Source organism: Melanostigma gelatinosum (assembly GCF_949748355.1).
Source record: "Melanostigma gelatinosum genome assembly, chromosome: 23".
Classification (NCBI taxonomy): domain Eukaryota; kingdom Metazoa; phylum Chordata; class Actinopteri; order Perciformes; family Zoarcidae; genus Melanostigma; species Melanostigma gelatinosum.
In genome coordinates, this window is record NC_136656.1 from 6,356,843 (window position 1) to 6,367,647 (window position 10,805).

The 10,805-nt window shown below is 45.5% G+C and overlaps 1 protein-coding gene across 1 annotated transcript in view; it reads right to left on the bottom strand.

Annotated features, from left to right (window-relative positions):
• Positions 1-8,625, bottom strand: part of arap2 (ArfGAP with RhoGAP domain, ankyrin repeat and PH domain 2) — an 86,085-nt gene extending 77,460 nt beyond the window's left edge. Inside the window, exons 1-3 of the mRNA XM_079295717.1 lie at positions 8,514-8,625; positions 4,506-5,386; positions 3,905-4,002 (exon numbers count right to left, since the gene is read on the bottom strand). Coding sequence (XP_079151843.1) covers positions 3,905-4,002; positions 4,506-5,320 — 913 coding nt within the window. The 5' untranslated portion in view covers positions 5,321-5,386; positions 8,514-8,625. The remainder of the gene's footprint in view (positions 1-3,904; positions 4,003-4,505; positions 5,387-8,513) is intronic.
• Between the last annotated feature and the right edge of the window lie 2,180 nt (positions 8,626-10,805).

The following is a 10,805-nucleotide window of genomic DNA, read 5'->3' on the forward strand; positions in this document are numbered from 1 at the left end:
GACCCTCCTCAGTGTGTTCTCAGACACACCGCGTCCCTGCCAAGGCCATTTTCTCCGTGTCGGCCGCTGCAGGGACCACGGTCGGTGGCGGCGAAGACGGAGGAGGGAGGAGGAGAGCTCTGGCCAGACACTATTAGTCTGGAGACCCGGGGGCCACCCTGCGTGGGCCACTGGCCTGTCACTGTGAAAAATGACACCAACCTCTCCTGAGGACTGCGAGGGGCCAAAAGACGACCGGCGCGGGAGTAACACACACACACACACACACACACACAGGCGGACAAAGATCGAAACACCCTCAGACACATAAAGATGCCTCGAGACAAAACAGACATAAAAAAAAACTTTAAAAAAGGATGGACGGTCAAATAAGTACACAGTGGATGGACTACTTTTTAAAGCTTTACAGACACACTGCAGAGCATTACAGGAGGGCACAAAGGGCATGTACTGTGCTGGGTAAGCTCTATGAAGGGGGTCAGTTTACTGGATGATGGAATCCACTCCCAGCACAGCCGCCGTCTCTGCGGACAGGCTCGGTGGGCAACCATCAGTCATCATCCATCAGCCGACCTTCAGGCCACTCGCCATTCTCTCCCGAGGGCCCGCCGGCCGCTACTGTACTTCATTCCCGTCCGATTCCCTCCATTCTTACGTCTCCGTCTCCTGCCTTTGTCTCTCTCAGTCGACCGCGCTGCTTCTTTGTCTGCTCCTGGCCAGAATCTCTCTCTCTCGCTCCCTCTCTCTCTCCCTCTCTCTCCCTCTCTCTCTCTCTCTCTCTCAAGTTGCCATCCGGGAAGAGACCTCGATACCGCATTGCTTCGGAGTTGCCGATGGAGATTGATTTTGTTATGAGCGAAGCCTCTGTTCTTTTTTTTTTTAAGTCGGGGAGTTACGGGTCAGTTTGTTACCATCACTCCTCTGTGCCAGTCACACCCTGAGCACAGGGTGCCGCCATCTGAATCCAAAGTAGCCACCGAACTGTTTATTATTTCAGTCACTGGTTCCCTGAATTTACTCCTGAATAGCTCAAGAATAAAACCAGTCAAGAGTGCTTTACCTTCTTTAATGGCCGTTCTGTTCTTCTAAACGAGGACACTGAGGGCTGGTGTTATGCATGTAGCTGTTCGGTTACTTTCTCTACTCATATATTGTACGCTGACATGTAGCTGTATTTATTTACATTGTACATATTAATGTATAATATATAATTCTCCTCATCCTCAGCTGTACTTGGTGATTTCTTCCGTATAATATTGCACTTTTATTTTGGTTTAATTAACAGGAAGCTTTCTATATCTGTCTTATATGCAGATATATTTTCAACACTAGTACATACTGACTTTCTGTTTGTTCTGACGTGTGACTTAGCACGGTGTGTATGCAGTGTCTGGGAAACGTTTAGGGTGCTTAGAAAGGGAAGTGCATTAAACTGGGTTGTGGTTGTGTGTGTGTATGTGTGTGTGTGTGTGTGTGTGTGTGTGTGTGTCTGCCATTGCACGATCAAAGGCCTTAAAAAGTAGCCTCACGACTGCAATTATTAATAGTTTTTTTAGTCATTACTGGAATGATTTTTAGTGTGCTCGACAGACCGATTTTCCTCGTGAAAATGTATAAGTGGAGTTGTCGAGGCGTTAATTAACATTCTGTCAGCCTCCAACAGCAAGTTTTGATTGAATAACTGAGACTTTTTGGATCTCGTCTGTGAATAAACTCTTCAAATATGCTCGGGTAAAAATGATATGTCAAATAGCGCCGTGCTAGGCCTCGCTGTGAAGGGAGATTTAGCTCCCCGTCTCCCTGCTCTGGGGCCGCCTCGGCTCCCTCTCTTCCTCCGTCTCTCTCAGCCTGCTTTGCATCCATCTCCCCCTTCCTTCCCCGCCGCTCTCTCAAGTCTCGCTCCCTGTCTTGTTCCGTACAGACAGAAAGTTGGAAAAACACGGCCTGCCAAGAGACTGCTTGCAGTACGCGGAACAAGGAAGGAAGGGGGGAAGCCAGAAGGAAACGTGAGGGGGGACTAAGTGTGGAAAACGGACAGAAAAACTGTTGATATGCTGGCGAAGACGTGGTCAGGTATGGACCTGAAAACGACTGACACGTTCACAGGTGTTTCTCACACACACACACACACACACTCATACTGCCGGTTGTCACAGCAAAGCAACAGATAATCCTTGGAGAACACGTCTACCTCAACACACTCACACACAGCAGCTCACGTAGCATCTCGTCAGATGAGACATGAGGGTCGACTAAGCCCAATAAATACAGCGAGGGACCGGGAGGAGTTTCAAAAACGGATTTGTACTGGTTGTACTACAAGCCTTGTGTGTTGTTAGCAAAGTTAAACAACTTTAAAAAACTTTGGAGAGCCGGGTGACAGGAATACACGCCGGGCTCTCGCCGAGGGACGCGATGTGAGAGAGATATTCCCTGTGAGATGTGTGCTTGAAACGGGGAGCCATGCAGTTTCCCACGACACACACACACACACACACACTCCCATCATCTCCTCTCCCTCTTCTTTCATCCGGGCAAACAGCACCGCTGACTCTACTGCCGAATGAAATATTCATGGCGTGAGATAGGGCTGGGCGATATGGCCTAAAAAAAAAATCTCCGATTTTTTTACAAAAAATCCGATTCACGATTTAAATCGATTTTTTTCCCCCAAAATTTTTTGCAGATGACAGAAGCTGTTGAAAACAATTTTTTCTTTTATTTTGTGATGATTTTCCCAAGTAGGTTGATAAAAATAAAGTGCAAACAAAACCTGAACATTGTAGAAAGGTGCCTGTAGTATACAAAAAGTATTTGGTCACTCTTTTGTTTGCCTGAATCATTTAAATATAAAATTAAATTAAACATAACATTAAATGGCATTAAATAGTAGCCTTCCATTGTAAACAACTGTGCAAATGTAACTTTTTACAGTAAGCTTTTCTAACTGAATACACTGATACAAACACAGCATGAAATAAAATGTATATGACCCTTTAACATTCACATTTTCAAAAGTGCAACATCTGATCTAACATCAACATAACATATTTTGCACAGTAAATAAGTGCATGTAAACAAAATCAAGTGCATTCACAACATAACCAACAGTATTAAACAGTAGTGCATGTTTTTTCTAAATATTTTTTGCCAGGAAGACAAGCCTGTCTACTACCTCTGGCTTCAGGCATGCACGGTGGCATGTAACAATGCCCCCCCCACACACTGAAAAGCCTCTCAGAGGGGGCACTTGTAGCTGGCACAGAGAGGTATTTCTTTGCTAAAGTACTTAGCCTTGGAAAGTTAAGTTGGTGACGCTTCCACCAGTCAAGTGGATCGGTGTCTGGGTCAACCTGCTGGACCACAGGTCAGTTGTTGCGGAGTAGAATGACATCCCCTCCAGCTCCGCAGAGATCCTTTGGCGTGTACTATTGTACAGCCGAGGCAAGGCAACGTCAGAAAAATGTTTACGGCTTGGTAGCACGTACCTGGGGTCCAAAGCTTTGAGACGGTGAATAAACCCCGGCTTTTCCACGGTGTATATGGGCACCATATCTTTTGCGATATACATCGCGACTGCATCCGTGATGGCTTTCCACCGGGCACTCTTCTTCTCATGCGGAGTACAGTTGGTGAATGTCTCCAAAATGCTGGGTTGTTGTTGTGAGGTGGCGGCGGCGGCGGCCAGCAGTGAAGCTGCTGGCCGCCATTGTTTTAGTTTGTAAACAATGCGCGCGCACTCTACTACGGGAACCCAACGGGGGGGAGGGGTGGGGGCGATTTTCTCGATTTTCAATAAAACACATCGCCTTAAAGCACACATTCGAATTAATCGATTAAATCGATTTATCGCCCAGCCCTAGCGTGAGATGATGAAGCGGATGCCTCTTGAAAGACGGTGTACCTTTCTGTGTGCCGTTTGCACCGGCGGGACCTTCGGAGCCGGTTGGGCGTTCGGGGCTGCTGGTTTGCACCGGCGGCGGCGGCGGCGGCGGCACGCTCCTGAGGAAGATGGGAAATCTGTGAATTAGAACCACAGATGCAGGGGGTGGGGGGGGAATAGGGAACACCATTTAGGAGAAAAGGGGCCTTCAGAATAGAGATGTGCAACTGTGAAAAGCTCATGATTAACGCACGTGAAATGCGGAATTGAAAATGAAAAGGTCTCAGGTTCTCCATTAGTGTAAAATCAAAATGCAAGAAGTGAAGTATTGTTTTCGTATTCATTCAGCGTGCAAATTTATTTCTCTCAGTACTCCTCCAACTTGTTTGAACAGTTCCCGACTGCCCACAAACTTCCATGAAGTCAAACTTTATACTCAAAGGAATAGTTCCAACATTTTTGGAAATTGCACTTCGTTGCTTTCATGCGGGAGTTAAGTGAGAAGATCGATGGCGCTCTCATGTCTGTACGGTAGATGTGAAGCTAAACTCACTCTCTGCAACAAAGTGAAAAAAGCACATCTCCCAAAATGTTGAACTGTTGCTTTAAGTCGAACGGTTACCTGTCCTGAAGCGGCGGGGTGGTCTGATTGGGGATGTTGGGGACGGGCCGGTGCCTCAGTCGGTAGGAGCGAGTGAGCCGTCGGCCTTCGGGAACCTTGAAACTGGGCTGTGCTCCGTAGATGGAGTTGTCCACCATGTCGCCTTGAAAAACCCAATTGTCCTCGGCGAGCGCTGGGCGGGGCACTTCGGCCGTGTGGGGGAAAGAGTCGGCTCTAGACGGCGAGGGATCCTCTGAGGAGATCTCCCAGTCTGAGGGGACTTCAGATATGGAGAGGGACTCGCTGCTGCTGCTGGAGAACACGGAGGCGGGGACATGTTCTGGCACGGATCTTTGGATGTTCTCGGGATTGCGCGGGGCCGGTTGAGGCGGGAGAAGGCGTCCGCTCTCTTGGGCGTCCCCACCTTCTGTTCCCAGTCCGGCCCCTGGGGGCAAAGTCTGACTCCCCTCCGACTCATACTCCCTCCTCTCCGTCGGCTGATGCCGGCATGTATTCCCCCTCTTTTTATCCTTCAGGAAGATGTGTCTCGGGTGCGGCACGGGCGCCCTGCAGCGCATCCCATTCGCCGCCTCACCCTTTCCATCTTGCTCTCCGCCGCTCGCCGCCTTCACCCCCAGTGCTTCCAAACTTCGGAGGATGCGCCTGCGGTGTCCCGTTGGAAACACTTTGAGCCCCAGGAGCTGTGTGTCGGTGAGGTCCTTGCAATCGTCCAGAGCTCGATAGCCTCCCTGCTGGAAATACGGGGTGTACTGGGACAGGCGGAGGGTGGACAGCCACTCCACGACCTCCTGGCTAGGCTCCGGAGGCTCCAACATGATGCTCTGGTCTCACCTCTGCCGCGTCAGGAACACATTCAGAAGATGTGGTGGCCCGGCTTCAAACTGTAGACACACAAAAAAAAAAAAAGGTACAAATATGTGATGTGGGAAGAAAAATACAGTAAAGTGTCGTCAAACTGAATTTAATCTTTGCAGGACTCCCCTCTTACCATCGACTAAATTATGAACCTGTGAAATGTCCATTAAGTGGAGCAGAAACACTTAAATACATCTGGTCGGCTCTAATGACGCATCGCTCTGCAAGCCCAAATGATTAAGTGGACATTGATTTTGTCTTCGGGGAGTTCTGCAGGTGAAAATGTGTTTAAGAGTTCACCGTTACGTCCTCTCCACTTTGATGAACTTATTGGACCTCATCAAAGGAGAAGTTCGACATTTTGGGAAATGCACTCATTCCCTCTCTCACCAACAGTTAGACGATAAACCGTAAATGAATAAATTAAGTTGTGATCGCTGCAGCGATTCGGCACACAAAAAATATGTTGACTCAAATTTTAAAAAACGTAGGCTACTCTGCGATACATGCAGAGTATTCGAAGATATTTGTGAAAACTATTGATGCGCTGTTCAGCAATTCCTTAATTTCTTTTTTTATGTAATGTTAGATTTCCAGAATTTCAACAGCACCCTGGGGTGCAGGCAACTTTTCAGATTGAAAGCTGTTCATGAAATATTTATGGCTCATTAGCACAAGCAGAAATAACACTTTTTTCAATATTTATGATAAAGCGGAACAAGTAACATGTGTTATGAAGTGACATTAAATCATCACATGCTTAGGATTTAATTTGCTGATCTGTCTTCCATTCACCACCTCATCATCTGCCAATGTCCCGAGAAGATTTTCTCTTCAAAAACATGCGGGTGTGCGGATTCTTCTTCTTCTGTTTTTTGACCCCTGCTTCAAGCCTTTGCGCTGGGCTAAGCTAAGCTAAGCTAAGCGCCTCCTGGCTGTTGCTTCAACTTTACCCCGCAGACGTGAGAGCAACATCGATCTCATCATGCAATCTCAGCAACATAGCGAACAAGCCTATTCCCCAAAAACGTCTAAAAAAAGATCACGTTGCATTTGCTTTACATTCATCGACAAGTGAGCAAACATGGCCCCGAAAAAAAACAAATCTAAATTTGCAACACTCCTGGATGAAACTGCAGGAAACTGCAATCGCTGTGACGAAACAGCATGCCACCATTTACAGCGTGGCTCTGTGGACAGCTTTTGGAAAGAGGTCTTACCTTAAATCTGATCAAATGACACAAAGTGGATTTTTGCAGAAAGGCCAACTGACATCGTCTCCTCTAATCACAGAATTTAAAAAGATCCAAGTGTTACATCACAGCTCACTGCCTAACAACATGAAATAACCCTTTAAAACGGCACGCTATTGTTAACAGTCCGTTTCCTCGTGTTTTTACACCATCTGTTCAAAGTTAAGAACTAATTAATTGTGTGGCAGAACTGCTCTCTCTCTCTATCTCCCACTCTCACACAGTCAAACTTCAAACTCACAGTTAGATACGTCAACATCTTGCCAAGTCCACTTCTCTTTTAGGTTGCAAACCTACGGTACACAGAGGACATGAAGTGTTACTTCTGCTTTCAAGTAAACACAATCTTGTGGCAAACATGCATGCGTTTACTTCTTTACCGCACAAGCTGTTCCCAGAATAAACATTAAGAGAAAATATTGTATTCATATACCAACCTGGTGAGAATAAAGCATATCTTCCCCTTCATTAGAGGCTATTTTTGGATTACAATCTGATAAAATAGTGGCACACGCGCACACAAATATTTTTGTTTTCTCATCGTGTGAGCACATCACACCTTTTTTCGAAGCACAGACCACACAGTCCCAGCTCTACACAACAGTACTTAGTCCTCACAACAGCAGCAGGGGCCTACATACAGTCTATCAGACCTGCCCAGCTGTGTGCTGCAGTGTTAACATGCAGGGACCTGTATTGGCCGAGAGCCAGCGCAGGCACACGCCAAAGCTTGCTAGCACATCTGACCTGGCCTGCTCCTCATCTCTGCCTTTTAGCGCTCAAGACGCCCACTCACACAGCTGCACACACACACACACACTACCCACCATAGGGCACACACATTCAGCAAACGTTATTAAGGGATGGATGAAGGAGCTTTGATCCATAGATACTGCCCGGTGTCGAAGCCCACAGGGTGTTAAGATCAATACGTGGAGCAAAAAGAGAACTTCACAAGATAAAAGCAGCTTGCACATCCCACATGGGCATGGCAAAATATGAAGCAGTGTGTGTGTGTGTGTGTGTGTGTGTGTGTGTGTGTGTGTGTGTATGTGTGTGTAGACAAAGATACAGGAGGCATGTAGGAGTATGTAGGCTTCAAAACTCACTGAGAGCAATTTATAAAGAGAAATTTATGAAGATATTGTTTCCTCTGCAAAACAAAACTACCGGTATGTCTGAAAGCATGCTGCCCGCATTGGATGTGTGTCACACCCACAAAGCACACCACAGGTGTGGTTACACCACACAAGGGGTGAGTCATGGCATGCACGCCCATGCATGCACACACACACACACATCATAGTTCTTCCGCACATCCCTCAGTCACTTCAACCAAAGTCCAATTGGTGTCCACTTCCTGGTTTGACCCAAAGGAACACCTGGGCATGCCTCGCGATGTAACGTTATATGCCTAGTTAGTATGGTGCCTACTTCAACATTAAGTGTTTTAAAGTTACAGTCTCTGAAACCTGTATCAGGCAACGTCATTTAAAACTGAAGTAAAATAAAAAAAATACACGTTTGGAGGAAGTTAGTGCAAGACTGTGTTGTTATTAATAGTGTTGCACGTGTGATATGGGTTCATTAATGTTTGCACAAAAAGGTATTACACCAATACAATGTAACATGCCAGTTTAAGTGTGGGTGACGCAGTTTTACTTCCATCTTCTTATTACACTTGTTTTCATGTGCCTAAATTACCGGTTAAATTAAAGGTTAGTGATGCAAATTGCTTCTAACACTCGCACTCTGACGCATTTGTAAAAAAAAAATAAAGAAGCTAATTGAACAAAAGCTAGTTCCTTAGGGTCTCGTGCCCACTGTTTGTCGGCTTCTGACAAATAGACACCAGTGAGGGTGTTCACGTAGCGCGTCAGGTGGTTTGGAAAAAGCTTACCTGCGGCTTAGAAACGGGAGGCAACCTCAGGCATCATCCGCACAGCTTTGCGCACTCGCTGCGTCCAGTTTCTGTCACTTTTCTTTTTTCTTTTATTTTCGCGCCGTAGCCGCTCTGTTGACTGTCGCGAGCCCTCGCAGCGTACCTACACGCTGGTCTGTTTCCGTTCCGTGTGTGTTTTGTTTGACCACGCCCATTTCAAGCGCGAGGCTCAGGAGTTGAATTGCAACAGTGGAATGCGTTGCAGAAGTGCAGTCACCTTACCTTTTGTATTGCGCTCCTTAAAACTCCTTAACAGTTGGCTGTAATAGTGGTAATGTTGCCCTGCTGAAAGTGTCTTTGCCTGTCTCTACAACAACAAACATGTGCTCGCATGTGACAGGCACCCGGAGAACAGCAGAGTGGAGGCACTTGTGTTGTTTTGCTGGGAAGACTTGCATGTCCCGGCTTGATCTCAGAAATGCCCCCAGTCTAGCGTTCAACACAGGCAGGAATGCAGCAGAATGCGTGGCGCACGTAATGGAGCGAGTCCTGAGGAACACAAGAACACAAATTGAGTCTCATTATTTTTTCATCATTATTCATTGCCATCATTTTTTCATGAGACGGTAGCACGCTGTGTTACATTGGATGTAGATGACATTGCTGTACAGACCAACGACAATGTATCTTTCAGACCTGGCATTTGATTGACGAACAAAAACACATTTTATGTAAGATTATGTGTGTAAAACAGAAAGCTAATTCACAGTTTAAACATTGTTGGCTTATGAACACATATTTGATGGAACGTTATATACTATTCCTACTACTTGCAATACAATTGATGGCAAATGCACCTGATCTTCAGTTCCAAGTTCAAGTTGAATTGTCATTCCACATGTAAAAAAAAAAAGTTGAATATAATACCGTTTCTAGTCAGGGGCCTCAAGACAAACAGCATGTGTCTTGAACAGTTTAACCCCACTATCATGAATATAACACTATTTTTATATTTGAATATATTCATGTTGTGTCTTTCTTCCCCCTTGGATGGACAGTATTACTACTTACAGAATCGGAAGTGATAAAATAAGTAACAGAGCAGCTTCAGCCACATGATGGCGACAGAGTGCTGCAGCATGTAGCTCCTATAGGCGACAGTGACTCCAATGGCAAAGCAAAATAACCCTTTTTACAATGAAGACATTTTGACATGTCATAGTAGAAAAAGCACAGGACTAAATAATACTAATATCACAGATGCTTCAGTTTCAGGGTCTTTGTATTGTGCATGCTGGCTCGCTGTCACACTGGTCTGTCCATTGTTCTTGGGCTGTGCGTGATGGAGTAACACGTGAGGACTCGAGCTGTTCCACAGGAAACTCACAAAACGACACTCCCCACAGTGTCTGTGTTGTTTGGGCAAGGCAAGTTTATTTGTACAGCACATTTCAACAACAAGGTAATTCAAAGTGCTTTACATAAAACCATTAAAAGCATCAAAACATAAGGCAAAATAAAAGGAGATTTAAAAACAATTAAAGAAACAGTGCAAGAAATAAATTTCAGTAGTAAAATGCAGACTTCTGATGTAGTATAATGTCTTCTAGGCTTCTACGGTCGATTTAATGAAATTGTGTCATGATATTTGAATGGATGTTAGTCAGAGACCGGGACAACACATATCCTGTGGTTAGTGTGGAGGCACTGACTGCTTGTCTAATTTTCTGAATTTTGTCAGTAAAAAAGGAGGCAAATTGATTGCATGCCCAGGTGGATTGGAGCTCAGCAGCTACCGACACTGGAGGGTTTGTTAGCCTGTCGACAGTGTTGATAAAATTAGCATATATACAGTTTTAATCAGCAATTAGCTCATATACAGCTTAATCAGCAGCTAGTTTATATGCAGCTTTAAGTAGCAACTAGCTTATATACAGTTTATTCAACAGCTAGCTTATATACAGCTTAATCAGCAACTAGCTTATATATACAGTTTAATTAATCACTAGTATATTTGTAGTTTTAATAACCATTATCTTATGCAGCACTATTAACCACTTATACAGTGCTCACAACACAGCAAGGCCAGAGAGAAGCAGGTGAGAGGTTACTTATTTAACTGCGTCACAAAAGAACAGGCAGCCATCTTTAGAGAAGATAAGGAAGACACAATAGACAGTGAGATTCAAGCGAGGGCCAACGCCCAGCTGAGCCCGGCTTTCTCCACACACTCTTTCCCAGGTCCTCTCGCCTCAAACTCTCACTCACACTGACGGAAACCAACGCCTATTGGGAGGGGCCAAAGGTGAA